General features: G+C 45.6%; 2 protein-coding genes across 6 annotated transcripts in view; both read right to left on the bottom strand.

The window, feature by feature from the left end:
• actn3b (actinin alpha 3b) overlaps positions 1-6252 on the bottom strand; it is a 36902-nt gene extending 30650 nt beyond the window's left edge. Inside the window, exon 1 of the mRNA XM_082526434.1 lies at positions 5858-6252. Within this exon, the coding sequence (XP_082382560.1) occupies positions 5858-5992 (135 nt within the window). The 5' untranslated portion in view covers positions 5993-6252. The remainder of the gene's footprint in view (positions 1-5857) is intronic.
• Positions 6253-9535: 3283 nt separating this feature from the next.
• Positions 9536-20264, bottom strand: rbm14b (RNA binding motif protein 14b). 5 transcript variants are annotated; one of them, XR_014274560.1, is made up of 6 exons: positions 20017-20262; positions 17385-17495; positions 15581-15933; positions 14283-15330; positions 10746-14103; positions 9536-10018 (listed from the first exon to the last, which is right to left on the bottom strand). XR_014274560.1 is itself a non-coding variant. In XM_082523430.1 (5 exons), the coding sequence occupies exons 3-5, from the start codon at positions 15927-15929 to the stop codon at positions 13773-13775; spliced, it is 1728 nt and encodes a 575-aa protein (XP_082379556.1). In that variant the 5' UTR covers positions 15930-15933; positions 17385-17495; positions 20017-20262; the 3' UTR covers positions 9536-13772. The 5 variants fall into 5 exon arrangements, 3 of the variants coding, with proteins under 3 accessions (XP_082379556.1, XP_082379557.1, XP_082379558.1); XR_014274561.1 differs by having other exon boundaries at positions 9536-9957; XM_082523430.1 differs by having other exon boundaries at positions 9536-14103.
• Between the last annotated feature and the right edge of the window lie 1078 nt (positions 20265-21342).

Raw genomic sequence — 21342 nt, 5'->3', positions numbered from 1 at the left:
CTCCTCGGGCTCCTGCGCCTGCACTAAAGCAGTTTATAGAAGCCTCCCTACATGGACACAACTTCTAGAATAGCAACTGCTATTTGATCTGACTGCGGGCTCTCTCACCTCTCCGCTTACGTTGAGCTCTCATACAGGTGCACAAAAACAGATACGGTATACATGGACACAATTTAAGAGTAAAACTGAAAAAGTTCTGCAAAGTTTGCAGGGCAATTCTCTTGTTTTAAGAAATGTCTTATTTAGTGATCAATACAGATACGACAAAGGGCTTTATTGTGATAAAGTGTTGTAGAAGCAGCAACTATGTTTCAGATGGCATCCCTGTCAATTTTTCTTTGGCTGCGAGCACCAAAACGTCTCCTCTGAGCTCCTAAATAAGTGCAAGCTCCACAGGTCTGGGAAATTAAAACACACTGCGATCACATTAGCGGTGTTACTGTTCCTTCACATGTCACATGACTGAGTGAATTATGGGAGGGGAACGTAAGATGCCTCTTCTCTCAGATGCATCTTGGGATTAGGTAGAGAAGCACAGGCGGTGAGCAGGGATGAGTAAAGGGGGCCTGATGAGCCAAATTACAAATCAGATCTGCAATAAAGATGCAAATTATTATAAAGTGGAGCAGATGAAGTCTCTAGAAAGACTCTCTGCTCCATTCTGTTACCTTTTTTCATCAACTCACTTGATGATATATGATGCAAATGCTTCGATGATGCTGTGATTGTTGAGTTTAACGATGAGCATCGAGGTAGCAGACAGCAGCCAGGCTGCTGAAGCATTGAAAAGTTGATAAGTAGCTTTTATGTGGAGCCGTGCTGCAGCATTGCTGACATTTAAGGCATAATTAATGTCGCTAATCTTTGGAGATTCATTTTTTAACATAAATGTCCGCATGATGCTTTTTCAAATCGTCGTCTCTGAGGAGGTCCACTGCTTTAGCGCCGTCTCCGAGCATCAAGTATGAGATATCAACGACCCGGTCTGCCTGCCACGCTGGTGATCCCTCGTTGAAATGTAATAAAATGAGATTAGACAAGAATAGACTGGATTATTCAGCCTGTTAAGATCTCTCCTGGCCCACACAGAAGGACTTTACATTAGGCTGAGTGGGTAAATATCACATTACTCAATCTAACGTCATAACAGTTGGCTCTGATGGTGGACGCTGTTTGGACCACTTCATTTTGCACCGTGTGAAAGAAAATGTAACGCAACAGGAAAGCAGAGAGAAAACAAATGTTTCACTGCAAATCTTAGAAGCAGAGTTCATAATTATGATGTTGCACCATATTGTAAGTCTGTGTGAGAGTGTATATTTTTATATTGTTATTAATATATAGTTTAGATCTGTGCTGCTAAACAATTTCTCATTGATTCTGCAACAATGACAACAAAGATGTTAAATAAAGATCTGATCTTAGAATTAGGTTGAAGATCACTTAATGTGAGATGACTGGACAAACTCAGTGCTGCTGTAGAAAATGAAAATAAACAAACACTATGATATGATAGACTATGAGAGGCTTCCACTTAATAATAGAATTCTACTTTAAAACATGTCTAGAGGCTGTTGTTGCGTTTTTACAAAGGCCTCGATGTGCACGGGGGAACTGATTAAATTTAGCCCAAATTTTTTGCAGATTTCTCTTTTTCTAACATGTTGAGAGATTTAGTGTGTTTTCCAACAGGATTTGTGAAAAGGGTTTTTCTATATGATTATTTCCCCTTTTCTAATTATGCTTCTGTTTGCAGAACAAGAACATGATGTGTTGTGTTGGAGTGGAGATGACACAGATACCTGCATTTTACTCCTGATTGGGCCTCATCACGCAGAACTTGTCCTCCCCCGATACTTCGTCGAACACCCATTCATTAGATCTCGATTAAAATAGTGTGTTAGTGTAATTCAATTCAATTGTATTACTGTAGCACTTGATCACAGCAGTTCCCTCAAGGGGCTTGATACTCTAAGGTAAAGACTCTACAATAATAGAGAAAACCCAACAATCAGAAGATGAGTGAGCACTTTGGCAACAGTGGGAAGGAAAAAACTCCCTTTTAACAGGAAGAAACCTCCAGCAGAGCCAGGCTCAGGGAGGGGCGGGGCCATCTGCTGAGACTGGTTAGGGGTTGAGGGAAAATACTGAAAAGGGGAGAAAAAAAAAATCACGGAGTCTTACCAGCTACTGATCGTAAAAAAATAGCAACTTAACTAGAAGACACAGCTCGACTTGGCACCACTCTTATCTGTGATTGGTTAATACTGAATGTTATAGTCGCCTAAGATATCGATCCGTCTTTAGTACGGCTGCACAGACAGTTCTGTGTGGGCACATGGAAGCTAGGCTAAAACTAGGTATCAGTTTAAGCCACCTCTCCTATATTACCAACAGTGTGTCAGTGCGGGGAAAAATAAATGATTATTATTCTTTTTAAATACTTTTCAACTTGCCCAGTCTAATTTATTCTGTGTGTACGTATACTGAGCTTTTATTGCTAACAGGTCAGCTAAGCACACGGCTGCTGATAACCTCATGTAATGGATATTTTTAGATTACTGCCAACATGAGCGTCACCAGGCAGCTTTACTTAGTGAATTAGCAGCTGAACTCTTTAACAATGTGAAACAGAAGATGACTTAAGTCATAGCACTGAATCTTTATTCATTTATTTATTTTTTAGCATAATGATAGTTTCTACTTTCTAGTTAGCTCAGTGCTGCGTGCCAACAGAGGGATCTACTGCACAGGAGGACGAAAGCATCGCCTTTTCAAATAAAAAGCCATTCCATGTGTTCTTGTGAGCGCAGTCTTCTGCAGCCCTCTGCAGTGAGAGTAAATCTTTAAACAGATATTGATTGCGCCTACAGCAATCACTTCTTTTTGCAGATGCGGTGGAGCTGGACCTGTCAGCCTGTCATCTGTTTGAGGCAGACATCAATAAAGCTCCGAAAGCCCACGAAAAGAACTTCTGGCTCTAACCGGACCGGTTTCCTCCATCCACTTGGATCAGCCCTCCTTATTTCCAGGATTATAGTTGCTTTGAGGAGAGAAGCTCGCCAAGATAAGATGCAGCCAGATCTCATCACTCCGGCCTTTCATATCTCATATTTCCTTCCGACAGCTTTCCCCTAGATGCAATATCTAACACAATTTTTGCCAGCTCCTCTTAAATCAAATGCCTCGTCCAAATCAAGTCATGAATCACTTAGTTAGCAAAGAAGGAGCCATGCTCTATGATAAATATAAACCAGTGTCAGCATGTACAATTCAGACACACACCATTTCTAATGTGTGGTATCAGATTCGGCATCACTGTGTGTTGACAAACATTTTACTACTGCAGCAAGTGGTGAGCGGCTTTTTCCACTGAAATTTCAGGGACAGAGGAGACAACAGGTGCTTCGAGGCTTCCCTTTCATATTCTCGGCACTGCAGAATGAAGCGCCGGCTATATTTATGGGCTGATATCAGCTCCTTAAGCTAGATTTTACATGCCAAGGAGTGCAGTGGAGTACCATGACCGGCTCCCCGGGGAGGATGAGGGGTGAAGACTAAAGACTCGCTGGGCTGTAGAGGTTTATTCAAGGCCTGTTTTATGACCCCGAGCGTAAAAGGCTGGTGGTCCGCATGAGACAAAGTAAGAAAGGCAACATTTTTAATCAGTTTAAAAAAGGCACAATCACAAGAGATGTGCAAATATTCCAAAAATGGTGGCGAAGGAAGTTTTCAAAGAAAAGACACAGCGATAAAGAGAAAGTAAGCGGGGGACGGGGGCAAGTTGGAGCCAAGCAAGTTAAGAAGTATTTTTAGGAAGACGTTTATTTGTGGGTCTGTGAAACCAACCCGGGGTGTATACTTAACAGCCTTGCCATCCATCTCTCTCTCTCCTCTCTGCTACCATCTGTTGAGGTCTCTCAGCCTGTCACTGCACTTCAGCTCTGGGAGACATTTTTCATTGACGGAAGAATTCTGCAGATTCACTGCAGCTGATGCCGTAAAATGTGCCCGTTTCACTGATCTATACCCAGATTAGGTGCTGGTTACAGGTTAGATTAGGTTATGTCTTTGAGTACAGCAGGATATGGAAGCAAGCACGGTCCCTACACTTCAATAACTGTCAGAGATGGGAATAGAAGCATGCGATTCCTGAAATACTCAAAAAGAATATTAGACATATTTCACAAAGGTGATTTTTCTTTTTGCTCTCTTCAGCTCAGCTGAACACAAACAGCAGCTGGAAGTTATGTTGAACTTTTTGAAGGTTCTATTGCTGATTTAAACCTCATTTGTCCAAATGTGTCATCTTTAGAGTAAAGTCATGTGCCGTCTCTGCATTAGCTGAAGCCAAAGTCTCAGCTTTTACTTTTCTTGAGCCAAACTGTACAGCAACACAAGAAAACCTTTAAAAAAAAAAGTGAAACCTTATAACATTAACTGTATCACATTTTATGAGTTTCTTTTGACTATATTAAAACATGTCTTTGTTTAACAGGCTGTGAGCAATAAATTATACAAAAAAGCCAAATGTAGCTAAAAATGATACAACTTAACTCTCATATATGCACAATTATTTTTACTCTCTTTTTTCCAGATTCAATAAAAAAAAAAAAATCGAGCTTAAAATTTGCTGGTAATTATTTCTGGTTTTACAGGATTAACATCTCTATGAAATCATGTTAACTGAATGTATCCTTGCTCCCTTTGCATTTCTGACATGCCAGCTAGGAAGAGAAGGCTAATGACTTTGAGTCAGGTGCGGCAAACAGCTGAAACTTCCTGTTTAATTTGAATATGTTTTAGTAGCTCTCTTTCATTATATGAAACAGAAATCTTCCTGATGGCTATTTCCAGCCCGGGCTTCCTGGTAGGTGAAGGCTGTGGTCATCCAACATGGCGACCAATTACAAACCCTTAGGATCAAAAATACCAAACATGAAAATCAGTTCAGTCTGTTCACTGAACTGAAACATCGCAGTGGGTCATTTGTGTGCAAGGTGAACACCTCAAAGACAAAAGTGTAGCTCATTAACCTTTGCCAGTGTTGTTTTTGTCCCAGTGTGCCGTGCCAGACATCACCTGTGTCACTTGACTTTTGCTCCAGCAGCTCATTAAACACACCTGTCATGCTCTTTCTCCATGCGACCTTAAAGGTTGGCCTAACCCCACCCCGCCCCAACTCTCGTTCAGTATGGGTTTCAAAATAAGATTAAAGACATACTTTAAGAGTTGTTGCTTTACTTTTTAAGTCATAAAATGTAATATTCCTCAGTAACATAACAGGCTGTTTTAACAGGAAGTTGTGGTATAGATAATTAAAAAAGGCATACTTATATTGGTCTAATGTAACTTAACAAATGGTATAATTATTGTGAGTATTTCCCCTCTGCTTTTACGCCATCCTTTGCATCCTTATCTCCAGGTTGGCTTAATGTCCTTATATCCCTATAAACTCGCATGTACTTTAAAAGTTAAGTAAAAAACGCAGGCAAAGTAAGAAAACAAAAACCTCCGGGAGGTGGTAATATATTTAGACAGTCTGCAAGGCAATCAGGGGTAACTGAAAGACAACACTGAGAAAGTTCCACAGCCTAAAATATCTGCCCACACAGCTTCAAGCAGGACTGAAGTGCCAGGTGTGAGGCCAGCGAAGGCGCAGTTTCATATTAGACTTCACACAATTAGACCAACACCACTGACTCCCAAATTAAATTCAGTCTGCCTTGTTAACGTGTTAAAAGCATTTTTTTTAAAGCGCCGCTCACTGACTTGAATGCGAGCGAAGAGGTTCGATCTGTGCGTAATTACGCACGTCGGTACAAGCGCTACTCGAAACCGCTTTATCCAAACCTACCTTCCGCTGCTGCTTCTCCCAGGCGGGGTCCAGCAGCAGATCCCTGTCCCAGTCCTCCTCCTGGGTCATGTACGCGTCTTCATGTTGGATCGTGTAGGAGTTGGTGTATGTTATTTGGGTTTCGACAGCTGTCATGGTTCCGCCTCAGTCAGGACTTTACGCGTCCCCCTCAGCTTATTGGTAATAAAAAAAATAATCAGCAATAGAAACGACGAAGATGACGCCGTGAGGCCAAACAACCTCCTTGAGACTTAGAGGTCTCGCTTTCGCGGGGGGAGAGAGAGAGTTAGGGGCTGCAGAGACCAGACTCCACTGGTGCGAGGTGCCTGTGCGGAGGTGGTGCTCCCACTACCAGAAGACCCTGCTGGCCGGTGCTCCTTTCCTGGTCAAAAGTGGCACACGTGACCGCACCCCAATAAGTATGAGAACCGACAGCGTGGGTATCAGGTTCTGGGCCTAAAAAGGTGTGAAAGGCGGGGTGGTCTCCCGCGGGTAGGGATGAGGGGGCTCGTGAGTGGTGTGGAAGTATGTCAATAACGCCTCCTTTCAGCAGAGAGGTTTTTATGGCCTGTGCAATGCACCTGTTGCTGTTAATGATCCTCAATGGCAAAGCCAGGCCTCTGTGCTTTCAGCCTACCTACAAATTCAAACAACTGAGTCATGTATTCTTTAAAAAACAAAAAACAAACCCCACATGAGTCAATAAAATTAAGACACCCATTTCTGAGATTTTGACAACTTCTCCCCTCTGGCTCCAGCTCAATCTAACCCCAGGCAAAGCAGCTCCTCCCTGCACTGCTCTCACTGGCAGCAGCTCACGCCATCTTATTCCTCACTCTAAAATTAGGCTGCAGGTAAAATGCATAGTTCCTGCTGTCCTAAACTACACAGCAAAGGATCAAGCACCAAATAACAACAAACTCAGGCAAATTATATGAGAAACAAAAAGATTTATTCATGATTTTTGTTCATGCAGACTGAAAAAAAATACCTCAACATCTTAAGAAATACAGACCAAAAGGCATAAATATATGCACACACAACCATACAGTATAATTGTCTTCATATCAGGATTTGTCATTCACAGTAAACATGTTGACGCAAATGTTTGATCCGACATTCACGGTGTGAAAATCCCCTCATCGTTCAGCGTTGTGCTGGATTCGATTTCTTTGAAAGAGGAGCAGATCCCGATTGCTCTCCTCTTGAGATGACACACTATTCTGTCACCCCTGACGTCTTTGGAAACTAGAACGATTAATATTGTAATTAACTGAGGCGTTTCGTTTAACTACACTAAGCTTGGTCCATTAACCTACTTGAAGAAGCTTAGCTACTGCGCGACTATTTGTGGTTACAATTAGGTTTGTGACTGAGCAGCTGCTGAGACGAGGGAACTGAAATGGCTAAACATAATGCCACCGTGGGACTGCTGACAATGAAATGGTCCGTGGAGAGGGAGAAAAAAAAAGATGGGCTTGGCCTCAGGTGGCCTGTAATCATATAAGGGCAGAAGGGTGGACAAAATAACATGAACGCCTTTCACTCTAATGCCAGCCAACACACTATTACTGCAGTTATGAGGGGAAAAAAACCTTATAAATGATCAATAAATGCAGTGATTTTTGTATTGAGCTGCACTGCATCCTGCTGGCATTCACATGCTGTCTGCCCCCCTCTATACGAGGTAACGTGTGAGATAAGACACTCCTGACGCTTTTATCTGAAGAGAGGATAAGCATCATTAGAAGTGTGATTCTGTGATTCACATCTGTGCTAGATGACCTAGAAAAGTCTCGTTAATGAAACCTGCTTCAACTAAAAAAGGCATCACGGTCTACAGTGTGACGGCTGGGCTCAAACCTAAGCCGGAGTGGGTTCTGTTCCCGATGTACATCTCTGCCGGTGTCTGCTGTACCCTGTGGGATCCCATCAAAAAAACAACACAATACACAAATATATATCTATATAAATGTGTGTGTGTGTGTGTGTGTGTGTGTGTGTGTGTGTGTGCAGAGTATCTCAGTTCTTCAGCTGTCCAAACCACAGAAGGCAGGGGGAGTTTGGGTGAGGAAGTGGAAGTAGAGAGGAGGCTGCAGCTCTGTCTGTGAATTCAGAGCAAGAGGGTGCGCGGGGGGGTCGGGGTGTTTAAGAGATGCGTGGCTGCATTCACCCAAGCACGGGAAGCCTAGACTCACAAGCACCAGAAGAAGCCTTTTTAGTGAGGAGCCGGCAGAGTTGGAGGGGAGGGGTGAGGTGGCTGGAGGGGGAAAAAAAACTGGAGCACGGTGTGCCCTGATCATGGAGGCTGAGGAGGGGTTTCATCAGCTGCACTGCTTAAAGGACCAGTGTGTAGGATTTACTCGTGGAAACAGAATACAGTACTCAGTTCAATTTTATCGATATAGCGCCAAATCACAACAGCAGTCGCCTCAAGGTGCTTTAGATTGGAAGGTAACACCCTACATTAACAGAGAGGACCCCAACGATCAGACGACCCTCTTTGAGCAAGCACTTTGGCGACAGTGGGAAGGAAAAACTCCCTTTTAACAGGAAGAAACCTCCAGACGGACCATGCTCAGGGAGGGGGCAATCGCCTGTGACTATATTACATACAGTATTACATGCAGTACTCATAGTTGTGTTTGTTTTCACTAGTGTAAAGAGCCCTTCACGTTTTCTCTAATCTGTGCTACGCTGAGGTCTGCAGACTCACAACTTCACGCTGTGGTTGCGTGCTGTTGCCATGGCAGCCTGGTTGTAAATGTGTGCAGCATTTAGTGACACAGGCTACCCTTGTTTTTGTGCTTTCGTTGGTCCTTTGTAGTAAAGTGAAACCGAGTGACTGAAAGCAATGAAAATGGACACAGTTGTTCCTCTTTGTGGTGAACTGCACTATTGCTCCCTTTCCTGTTCGAGCCAGCTTTTCGGCCAATCAGCATTCAGGATATCAGGATATGTGCTTTTTGGTCTTTCACCACATCTACACATGGCCTCTGCATCTGTCAAATACCCACAATCCTTCCTTCTAGGCAAATGTGCACTAATGTAGGACTATGGATCCTGCACTACACGTCCAGTCCTCGAACGCCACTAAGTCCTACACAGCGGTCCTTTGGAGAGAAATAAAACTGGCCTCTATGTGCCTCTAAATGCATCCACACATGATGAACTCATCATTTGTGTTTTTTAAAAAAACTTAATGTGTCTGTGAATGCAAAAAAAAAAAATCAGTTTTTTTTGCACTTTGTATCCAAGCAACAGAGACATCAGATTCTAGGGCTCGTTATTATTAGCACAGACACCGTGTGCGACAACGTTCTCTTTTGATAAGGTTCTGGCCAGTGACTCTATTATGGGATGCTCCAAGATCAGAAAGGTGAGGTTAGAAAGTAGCATTGGGCCAAAGGATCCTTCCACTACCAACTCACCTTATCAGTAAGTCATCTACTCAATCCTCCCCACCTCCTTTTAGTTTGTTAGGCGGACAGAAAGGCAGCGCCACGCTTGTCTCGACTCCGTCTCGCAGCGGTCGGAGCAAATGTGAGACAAACTCATCTGACATACAGCGAGTGTGTGCGGGACTGTGTGTGTGCATCAATAGTCTTAACAGGTAAGAATGTAGACGAGGCGTGGCTGTTAAACAACAAAACAGAGCTTCTGTGAGTCAAACCGGTGTGACGTCTCATTATTTAATAGCCACACCTCATACAAGTCACTCATAGCACATATCCAGCCGGTCCAGCTGACACTAGGATTAGAGAAACAGAGCTGCCGTACCAGAAAAGTCCTACAGGAGTCCCGAGATTGGTGAGAATCTACAGGTCAGACTGGCCTCATTAGCCGATCTTATAGGACGTTTCTGATTGGCACACAGGCTGTGAGGGACCCAAGGCAAACCCCCTGTTGGTTTATCTCGTTTTGTCATGGCGCTAAGGTCTTATGGGAGTTACGATTCCTTCCACAGCTGTGTGGCGCAAACCCATCATTCAACAGTTTCAGCAAAGCGGCTCGTCCAACACTGAAGTCTCTCTGTGTCGTGTTACTGAGTCCGGCGGCGGGCCACCACACATACACTGTCCGTTGGCACGCCCAGGCCACTACGGTAACAAAAGGAGGGTGGGTGGGTAGTTTGGGTTTAGGTGGGTGGTTCTGGGAAGTCTGAGTCCGAGCCAGAGCCACAAACCCAGATCCAAGGTGGTGGTGGTGGCGACGGCGGTGGCGGCGGGAGTAGGGGGGAAGAAAAAAAAAAAAAGCGCTGTGTATTTGTGTGTGAACGGCGGAAAGGAGAGGCGCACAGGAGGGCGGGGTTAAGGAGGAGGAGGTATGAGAGAGGGAAGGGGGAAGAAGGAGGGAACCGGGGCGGGCAGGGAAGGGGCAAGGGCGGCGAATACGACGGTGGCGAGGGCAGGGGGGAGGGTGTGTGGGGTGGGGGTGTCAAGCCTCACCAATCAATGAAATACCGCCCACAGAAAAATAGACAAACAAAAAAAGAAGCTGTTTTCTCTTTAACACACACACACAGACACACACCAGCAGGACAGAGAGGGCGCGCCAGTCGCCTCCTAAAGCTGATTGCAAGACTTGACTGAGACCTGTGCAGGGGTCCTAACCCCACCCAAACCCTGCCCACCAAACCCACAGAGGAGAAGCCCAAGGCTGTAGCCGCGGCACCGCCACTGCAGCAGAGGAGGAGTTACGGACTGGGGGAGGTGGGGGAGGAAGGTGGCGATGGCAGTGTGGAGAGGAGGGAGGTGGGGAAGGAGTGTTTGTTCAAGGCACAGTCAAAGGAGGGGGCGGCAGGTTGGGAGAGGGGAAGTCAGTGCTCTTTAGGATTTCTTTCCTGCTGTTGTTGCGTTTTGTTTTTTTGTAAACTTTTTTTATTTACCTTGGTGGTGAAGAGAGAGAGAGAACGAGTTCCCGCTGCGTTGGCGTCGCGCTAAAAGTCGTCCCCATGGCTCACGCCGCCACGCTCACGCACGGCTGCACCCCGGCCGTTCCAGGCGGCACGGTGACCTATTTCAGTTGAGATAGTTAGTCAAGAGCTGGACTGACGTGGGGCTTGTTTGTTTGTTTGTTTGTGCGGCAGAGTTACAGATTATCACACATGCAGGTCTGAGAGCAGAGAGGACACAGAGACACACGGAGAGGGAGAATTTGGTACAGCAGGGGAGATACCAGACCAGACCAGACACACACCCATCAAACCCCCCCGCCCAAGGAAACAGGACTGCTCCACAGATCAAAATGCACCCAGGCCATTCTATCTGTGTGCCTCTCCCCAGCTCTCACTGTGCCAAAACATCATTTCTACAAGAAAAATCCTTTTTTTAACTTTTAATGTTACAGAGCCAGAAGGAATCGCTGAAATGCATGTTCTCAAATGCAAATGAACCCCAAAACCCTTTGGTTGAGTTGGTTTGCACTGAGTTTGAGAGGCTGGAGAGAGGAAAGGAGCACCAACCTGCACTTACCCCGACCAAAGAGAGCAAAGCTGGGCCAGCATCTACACCTGTCTCCCCCTTGGGTCCCCAGTCAAATGGGTCTGGTGGTCATTTTACACAAGAGAAACAGATAGTGGGAGAAGAACAACATAAACAAGAAGAAGAAGAAGAAGGGGAAATGTCCAAACCCTTTGCTTTCTTTTACCACATTAGTGTCAGCCAAAACATTCTTTATTATAATAAGGTTTATAGTAATACATATTCTCAATAAAAAGCATGCTGATTTTTTTTTGAATGATTTTTTTTTTAAACTTTTGACTTTTTATATTTTTCTTAAAAAGAAGGCAAAAAAAAAATGAAAATACTTCTCTAAAAAATACGATCTCAAACATGGCAAACAAGACATTTCGCAAACCACATAGTTCTACAAAGGATGCAACTGGTATGTGTTCTGTATATACGACACAGAGAGAGATTACACCGTGAGATGCAAAGAAGTCGCTCAACCGCTAAAAAACAAAAAGAAAGAAAGAAAGAAAAAAAAAAACACAGGGGGAGAGAGAGGAGGGGAGGAGGAGGGGGGAACGGGAGGGCAGTAAAGGGGCGTGTGCAGCAGACCGCCGTCACATAGCAGTTGCAAAATACTTTGAAAGTGGCTGTTTTAATGAAACGCAGAGCTACGCGGGTGGGATTTGCCACTCGTCAAAGTCCAGTTCTACAAGCTCTAACAGATATATTAAAACAGACACTTTCGCTCTTTTCCCTTTTTTGCAATCGCAATCTAAAGCTGGTCTGGTATTCGGAGGGTCAAAGAAGCACGTGGACGACGCTGCCCCACCTCTCACTTCATTGGTGCTATCACTGTCGTTTCTGCTTTAACCAGCAGTTAGTAAAGTAACGAACCCGTGAAGGCTCGGTTTGTGGCTTTTTCTTTTAAGAGCTGTGAAACAAATCCCAGAGAAAGCTTCGCTCGCTCTCCAAGCCTTCTGGATACTAAAGCTCTGGAGGTCGGGCTCCCCCCGCCCTCCTTGAAACGATTAAAAAATAATGTCAAAAGCACTTAAAAATGGGAGGTCCCTCCACTTAATGCACTTCACTCGAGGCTTTATAGGCACATGATTGAGCTTGTCACATACCATCGTGGTTTCCAACAGGATGCGATTAAAAGATCCTTTTGTAAACTGCTCCCTCAGTAGTAACACATTGATTTTTTTCTCCCTCCTTTCACCACCGTTTACAGTTCATCACATCCCAGGCTGACTTACGTCACAGGTAAACAACAAAAAACACATTTACACTATTTTTAAAAAAGGCCTCTGAAAATGATGGACTCCATACGGAACATCTACAAAAAAAAGTCACTGTCGGTAATATCTGGCTCCTCCCCCTCTAAACTGCTGACCCTGTCCCTTTACAAGGAGCGGGAACTGCCGACAATATAAGAGAACACAATAGAAAAGAATAGACATTGAAATTTGCTGTAAGAGGTAGGCAGCTGTAATTACAAAGAGCGAGAGAGGGAGAGGTGAAGCAGTGTCTTTCATTGCTGCAGTTAGAGTAAGGGTGGAGCGGGAGGGGAGGAGGGGGGGTTCAGAAAAAAAAAAAGGGAGTCAAAGGGGAGATCCAAACATACATTACAGTACGTTTATGTGTGCTTTACTCTTTTTTTTCTCTCCTTTCCTTTTCGGCAAAGTTTTATTTTCTTTTTTTGCTGCTGCGTTTGTGCGCTGCAAGGTCAGCAAGCCCTCACCTCTCACTCGCTCACACGCGTCACAGCCCACGTCACATTCAAGACAAAACGTCCCTCGAAAAAAACCCCCAAACAAACCAAAAAACAAAGAAGACTCAACCTTGGTTCGGCCGGACGCGACGCAGCGCAGCCGTCACGCGCGAGAGCGTCGCCCTGACTTTCCATCTGGTTACGTTGCAAATTGAAACTCTTCAACATAAGGCAAAAAAGGTTTCAAATTAGCTGCCCTAACTGATCATCTAGGCCTAAGGAGGATGGCTGATGTCGTCAATCGAAGGTCTCGGCCTTAGAAAATCATAACTGGGTTTGCGGAAATAAAGGCATATATGAAACGGCCGAGCGGGTCGGCCTAATACTGGCACACGTGTGAGACTGGCACGATAAAAAAGTAAAACTGAGAAGCACAAAGAATGCCCGCGCGACAGATGAAAGCCTCCCTTTCGGTGGCTGCACTGTGTGTGCGTGCAAACTGAACCAAGGCTGGCGTATCAAGTTTCTCCTAAAGCAGGTTAATAAACCAAGGAGTCCCCAGTTTAATACCACACACTTAGAGCCCCCAGACACACACACACACACACCCACACACACACACACGTACATACAGCTGCTGTAAGGTGGTCAAGTTTGGGGTTGGAAGAGGAGATTGGGGCGGGTGAGGGAGGGTGAAGGGTGGGAGGGGTTCAGGGCAAAGAGGGAGGGGCGGGCAGAGAGTTGTGTGCGACTATCGGAAGGGGGGCTCAGGCGTGTGAAGGGAGAGTTCGGGGCGGCGGAGGATGGCCTCCTTGCGCGTGGGCGGCGGCAACGGCGGCTCATACACCCTGGGCGCAGCCATGGCGGCTGCCACTGCCGCAGCGGCGGGGACCACTGGCCTGAGTGCGTCCAGCGTGGTGACGGGCTGGGCTTGCATCGCGGGGACAGCCTGAACTGCTTGGACCGCTTGCATGGCCTGCATTCCCGGCATGCCAGGGATGGCGGTCACTGCGCTCGGTGATGCGTAGGCATACTGGAACTGTGGGTACTGCTGGAGCTGCTGGTAGTACTCCGCGTAGTACCTAAGACGGGGGAGGACAGAGATGGTTAGGTTAAGGACAAATTTAGTTGAAGAGAAAATAGTTTGCAGTGAACAGTGAACCATGAGCTAAAACCAAAAAAAAACATGAAAGTTAACGATCTCTGTCATTATTTCACATCTGCTGCTTAGCAGGAAACAGAATCAAAGATTATATCCTACCTGGCCATGGGGTCTTCTGCGGCTTCCACTGCCTCTTCAGCTGCTCGACCAGCTGGCGTGGGGAGCAGGGGACGGCGTGGCTTGGCCCTCTGGTACATAAATGGCTTCATCACAGGGTCCGGAAGCAGAGGTGCCGACCTTCGCAGTGGACTGCGATCCCTCTCTCCGGACTTTGCCACAGCTGCTGCTGTGGCGGCAGCTGCCGTCTGCTGCTCAGCCACAACCTGCTGGCCCTGGGCGAAGTAATGCGCCTGCCTGGCAGCCTCAAAGATAGCCGTAGTCGGGTCCGCTGCTCCCATGGCGCTTAACTGAGCGTAGGCTGGTGCGGCGGCGCTGTAAATCGCAGGCGCTACAGAGTAGGCAGGATTAATGGCGGCTGCCGCTGTTGGCATTTCTATCCCAGGAGCCGCGGCCAGATAGACGGGGTGGTTGGCCATTGTCGGGGTGTAAACCGGAGTTGTGTAGGCAGCGGCAGCGGCGGCAGCAGCAGCGGCGGCTGCTGGGGACGCAGCCACCTGACCGTAAATATTAGGTGTCATGGAGCTGTATACCTGCGTGGCCCCTGACGTGAGAGCGGCCTGATTGGCCACCGTTCCGTAAAGCTGATTGGCAACGTTGGCACCGTACACCTGGCTGGCAAGGGCACCATAAACAGCTGGATTTACCGGGTTCCCATCTGTGCGTGTCCCGGTGGTAATCCCTGTGAGAGCAGCATAAGTGGGATCAAAGGTGGAGGTGTTGTAGACTGAATTGTGCACGCTTTGCTGGACCTGCAGCGGTAGGCCGGCGGCCGCAGCGGCGGCAGCAGCCAAGACCGCTGCCTGACTCTGGTACTGCTCCAGAGAAGGTTTCCCCACAGGGCATTCTCCAGCATAGTGGCCCTGCTTCCCACAGTTCACACACGGGATCTTCCCCGTCGGCGCCTGCTTGCTGGGCTGGACCTTGGAGAGCTCTACGGACAGGGGCCGGCCCTTGAAGGAGGTGCCGTGCAGGGCTTCGATGGCCTGTAGCGCATCTTCCTTGTTTTCCATGTGAACAAAAGCATAGCCTGTGGAAAAGCAATGGCTGGATGTGATTCAGTGCACTGATAATAATAAGGATCACATTTGCTTACTAGGAAAATGAACTGTGCCAAAGGAAAGTGCACAACTTTACAATCGGGGCATTAGCTTTAACTTTGAACTTTGCACTCTGCAGTCTTTTTCAGGCGCTCCCAGCAATTCAGCAGCTGTAATTAAACCATAAAACAGAATCTAAACTTTAACTTCACTTCAACTGTGAGTAGAGACCTGGCTTACCTTTGACTTTGTCACATTCGAGGACTTTCCCGAACGTCTGGAACAGCTGCTGGAGGTCTTCTGTGGTGCACATGCCGCTCAGATTACCCACAAACACCTTGGTGGAGTGCAGCGGCCTCCCCCTCGATTCCTCCACCACCAAATTCCGACCACGAAACTCCCGTCCATTGAGCTCCCGGATGGCCCGCTCCGCAGCACCCTCCCCCTGCAGATGCACAAAGGCGAACTGCCGCAGCACGCTGCAGCTGACCACTTGACCGTAGGGTTCGAAGATGGCCGACAGCTCTTCCTGCGTGGTGTCCAATGCCAGGTTACCCACGAAGAGCTTCACTGTGTGGCTCTTGTCCATGGCGCTGTGGAGAAACAGAGGGAGCATCGCTTTGACTGTTTGTTTAGAGATAAGTGAAAGGATTAGCAACACGGTATGACTATCAGCTGCCCCAGACGTGACAGTTACTGAGTGAGCATGAAGACACACCTTTGGCTCAGCGTTAGTCTGACAAGGAGAAGACTACAGGGGTGAAAAGCAGACACAGTGTATGAGCATCAAAAGCTTGGAAATGTCATTATCTCAAGCCTAAAGCTTTTATTTATTTTTAGACGACTAAAAAAAAAAATCACAGATGAAAGAAGCGATCAATTTTTAGCTTAAAGAGTAAAAGAGAAAAACCCAGAAACTTGCTATTTGGAGAAAACGTTAAACGCACCCATATATACACACACTCTTGATAAAGAACCTTTATGCATGAATGAGGAGGCAGATTAACATTCAAATTCCTCAAATTGAATACCACACTGACCACAGATTTGCCTCAGAGTTGCCCGCTGAGGTCAGATAAAGTCATATTATGTAAAAACAGAGCAGTGGAGATCGTGCTAGCGAATAACCGCTAAACATTTACAATAAATGCCACAGAGATCACAGAGTTCGCTTAAGGAGACGTCGCTCTCACTCGCGAGAAGCAGGCTGTGACTACCCATGCAGCTATGAGTCACCCTCATACAGAGGAGACACAGGCGAAAGGAGCATTTTGCACCAACAACTTCAAGGAGCAGTGCTGCTCCTAAACTCACGACGCATTTATAGTGACTTTCATGAATCCGGGTGCTTTAAAGAGAACCTATCACAGTTTTCCTCATTTTTCTGTCACACATACACCGTTATAACACCGAATGTTCATATTAATTGTGGTGAAAGTTTCTTGTAATGAGGTCCACATATGTAGAAATAATCCCTGTGAGATAAATCAGGCTTAAAAGCTCAGTTTGATACAGTGTTGTCGATTCCTGGTTCTGTGTGATCTCACTAGAGGAAATATGCCTAATATGGTCATCTCAGGCACAAATATGGATGTAGCGTTCAACTTTCTGATAAGTAGCTAAGTCAAAGTGCCTCAAACATGCATTCATATTAATAGCCAGCAGGGGGCGACGTCTGTGGTTTCTGGTTGCGTAGGCCTCTATTGGAAAATGGTCTTCTGCTTCCTCGCTTTGTGACCTCGGTAAACACCCTGCTGATGACTAAGACCTCGACTATACTCCACTGTGGACTCGCTCACCATTTGATGATGACGTTTATGTGGAGCGGACCTGAATGGACCCTAGCGGACTGACGGGGAAAGCATAATCCCGGCCCTAAGATGCATCCACACCAGAAGCAATGTGGTGATCATGGAGCACATAAAGTGAAAGAGGACAGCTGGTGACTTCAGCATCTTTTCTCAACTTCCAGGCAACTGTCAGTGTGAGCACAGGATAGTGTTGATTACCATATGACCTGTCAGTATGCATATTAGTGGGTTACCTAGGCAACCGGATCCTGGAACGTTTGCAAGTGATGAGCCGTCAGTTTGTAAGTGACACGAGAGGAACAAATCGCTTCCAGTGGACCCAGCGTCTCTTGTTTTAGGTCATGCTGCAAAGAAAATAAGTGAATTTTGTAAGATGACTAGATAGATGGATATTTTACTTAATGATTAATTATCTGAGTAAATAAACCTTTGATTTTGGCTACATTTAAGATGTATTTTACCCATATTAATGCTTCGTGTTTTCGGCAGCATTAAGAATAATAATAAAAGTAGTATAATCTACAATAAACAGGACAGGGGCTCATATTGAATATTTACAAAGTTTTATATGGAATATGATAAAATAATACAAAATTATGTTAAAGAAAAATGAGACTGACACAGTGAAAAACAGATCTTTAGCAAACAGTAATGCAAAATTTGGTGATTCTGAGAGTCAGAAAGGAGGATTACCCCGCGTACGCTCTTTGGATAATGACTTCTCAATCATTAGACATCAGACAGCGAGATTGTGTCCACAGTTTCAGAGTCAGTTTAAAGACACAATTACTGAACGGGGTGGAAAAAGCATGTTAGCGCAATCCCCAAATAGTACTTGTAAGTGTGGTAAGTTTTGCGTGTGGTTTACAAAAGCTGTTCCGTTTTCCAAGCACAAGCGCAATCAGTTCATTTCAATGTTAAACACAAAAAATAGGGCAAGCTTTGTCCTCCGTTAAATCTTAAATTAGCAGTAAACTGTGTGTCACAAACAGTAAACCAGTTTGCACACTTGATTTATATATTTTCCTCCCTATATTTTGCACCTTCAGAAAGGAACTCCGAGCATACATATCCAACATGGTCAGTCTGAGAAGTCTCAGAGTTCCTCCACCTCGTCCTCCATGTCCACTTACACACAATCTTGTCACTGGGCTCTTTTCTAAATACACACAGTACTTCCTTCTATGCCAGAAACCACTTTGTGTCATCTGACCCGAAGATGACACACCTCTGTATATGAGCACAGAAGCTCCGCTCATCTTTGGTTTAAATTTAGTTTTGTTTATATAGCGACAAATCACTGCAGCAGCCGCCTCAAGGTGCTTTGTATTGTAATTTTAAGACCCCATAACTATCCAGAGAAAAGCTTAACAATCATTTTGAGCAAGCACTTGGCAACAGTGGGAAGGAAAAACTCCCTTTTAACAGGAAGAAACCTCCAGCAGAACCAGGCTCGGGGAGGGGCAGCCATCTGTGACAAAGACATGCTGTGGAAGAGAGCTTGACATCGTTCCAGTGAGGTGTATAAACACACAGTGATTCAAAAAGGTGACTGAAGAAGAACAACTCAGTGCATCATGGGAGTCCCCCAACAGCCTACACCTATTGCAGCATAAATAAGGGAGGTGTCAGGGTCACCTGGTCCAGCCCTAACTATATGCTTTATCAAAAAGGAAAGTTTTAAGCCTAATCTGAAAAGTAGAGATAGTGTCTGTCTCCTGAATCCAAACTGGAAGCTGGTTCCAAAGAAGAGGGGCCTGAAAACTGAAGGCTCTGCCTCCCATTCTACTTTTAAATACTCTAGGAACAACAAGTAGGCCTGCAGAGCGAGAGCGAATTGCCCTAATAAGGTTATATGGTACTACAAGGTTATTAAGATAAGATGGGGACTGAATATCCAAGACCTTGTATGTGAGGAGCAGGATTTTGAATTGTTTCTGCATTTAACAGGAAGCTTCTGTTTGCGAGGGGCAGCCAATCAGAAGACAGTTTGGCTGCACCAGGAATTTCTTCAGTTGTAAATAACGTGAACAGGGCCCAAGAATAAAAATATGGAGCAAGAAGCGAGCATAGTAGGGATCTCCTTCACTTCAGCCTGTACATGTTTTACAGGACAACCCACCTCCCCACCCCAACACCACACAACTGGGTTTCTAGTTTTTTTGGTTTGAGTTTACCGAATACACCATCAGCACCACCACCAGTACCACCACAGATACCCGCTCTCCATACTGGGTGAACCCCGCTCACATACAGTATGGCTGCTGCACTAACACTGGGTTCAAGTGAAGCATAAACCAGAGGTGGTGGTGGGGGAAAGCTGCTTTGTGATGACGCAGCACGGCGCTGAGTCGACATATTTCCCACAGCTCGCTTTATTTACCAGCTCACAAATACCAAAAAGACACGAGACGAGTTGGTCGGACAGGCTGTCAGTGTTTTTGTGAATGGAGACACGAGAGAGAGAGGGAGAGAGAGCGAGATGCTTGTTTGGTTCCGCTCGGCGATTCAAAGCAAAGCCAAACAAAGTCCCGACAGCCAAACAGCCACGGACACGCATTAAACACACTTACTTTCACTTCCTATTGCGAGGCGTCGATGATCAATACTAATACCTGATACAACGGTATGACTCTCGGTGGCAGATCGATACAATGTAACAACACATTTTTTCTCCCTCCCCTTCTTCCTCCCGCACAGGAATGAACACAGTGAAACGGCGAGGCGATCTAAAGCTCTCCGTCCCTACAACAGCGCCGAAACCAGCAGCCCCCTCACAGCTTTTAGACGGCGGGCTTTAACGAGCTCCCACATGAGAATAAGGGTGCAGAAAAGGCGATTAAATAAAAGGATCTACCATCTTACCTAAGCGGTGCTGTGTTTCAAAATGGTAGCGCCTGCTTCCGTTTGAACGTCGGGCATACTGCTGGAGAGGCTGCAGAGGGGGAGGGCTGCTGCTGCTGCTGCTGCTGCACCGGGAGGATGCTGAATCCTCACAAAAGAAGAGCCACCAAAATGACTCAAGCACACACAGAGACTCGCATGAGCCTTTGTGTTTTACAGATGAACAAAGCCCCCAAACAACAAGCGAGGGGGGCTCAATTAATGATGGCACGTTTACATCCAAGTGCAGGATTATTGTTTATGTGCGATCCTAATATCGATAGTATCGATATCAACGCCGGTATTGGTAATGGATCGATATTGGCACGATGAGATCGATATTTTTACGTATTATTTGTTGAGTATGTAGCCCACAGAATTGTGTTATGTATTTATTTATTTATTATTAGATAGGTGGTGGTGTGTGTTAGAGGAAAGTGTCCAAAACCCTATTTTATTATTTTATTTATAGCCCATAGCAAATTTAAACAAGACAAGTTGCTTCAGAAACATTTATGTTTCAGGTCGCCAAAACCCACATTCGAAGCGTGTGGTAATAGACTTTTGTGTATTGTGAAAATCTATGTTTTTAGGTCACTGACGTGTGCAGATTTTGCAGACTGATGATGATTCATCTCATAAAGCATGACACACTGCTCTCTAATACATAAGCTGCCTTTATAGGTTAAAAGTATCGGTATCAGTAATCCTGGCCCTGTATTTACAGTATCACACAGCACTAGTGGTCCCAATTAAAAAGACACACTTATTAACTGATCCGTAGTTGTGTTGATTTATTTAGCTGTAAATCAAACATTTGGATTTGTGCTTCCTGCTTTGATATTAGATTAAAAAAATACAGCTGTTTTTGGGTGTCCAGCTATAACAATGAGTCTTCATTCAAAGCCCAGCCACTTCAAACAGAAAGGGACAATGACAGAACATTTACTGGGAAATTCGATAAACTTATTCGAGCATCAGCAGAACAAGACAGATGCTCGATTTGGAGGAAAAAAAATCAATCCAAAATGTGCCACAGACACAGACAGCGCACCAACATGTGGCTGAGGTATATGCAGGGGCAGCAGTTTGGACAACTTCATGATTCACCCGTCCGACTTTCCTAAAAGATAACAGAGAGGGGGTGTCTGAGATTGTCAGCTGCCCTCTCTGTGTGGCTCAAACGCCCTCTGCAGCAGTGATAAAGGAACACTAACCTCACTCTCCATGTTGGAAAGAAAAACAGCTGAGCACACAATCCTTCAAGGACTCCCTCTGTCACTTTTTAACCCCCCCCCCTCGCCCCCT

This window comes from Aulonocara stuartgranti, assembly GCF_965226115.1.
Source record: "Aulonocara stuartgranti genome assembly, chromosome: 3".
Classification (NCBI taxonomy): domain Eukaryota; kingdom Metazoa; phylum Chordata; class Actinopteri; order Cichliformes; family Cichlidae; genus Aulonocara; species Aulonocara stuartgranti.
This window is presented reverse-complemented; position numbering and strand designations above follow the sequence as displayed.

Excerpts from the sequence above, each read along its gene's own strand:
- rbm14b (XM_082523431.1), bottom strand. The coding sequence starts at position 15,929 with ATGGACAAGAGCCACACAGTGAAGCTCTTCGTGGGTAACCTGGCATTG. Across the intron at positions 15,331-15,580 it reads CGAATGTGACAAAGTCAAAG|GCTATGCTTTTGTTCACATG; the intron begins GTAAGCCAGGTC and ends GCTTTTCCACAG. Across the intron at positions 14,104-14,282 it reads GCAGAAGACCCCATGGCCAG|GTACTACGCGGAGTACTACC; the intron begins GTAGGATATAAT and ends CCCCCGTCTTAG.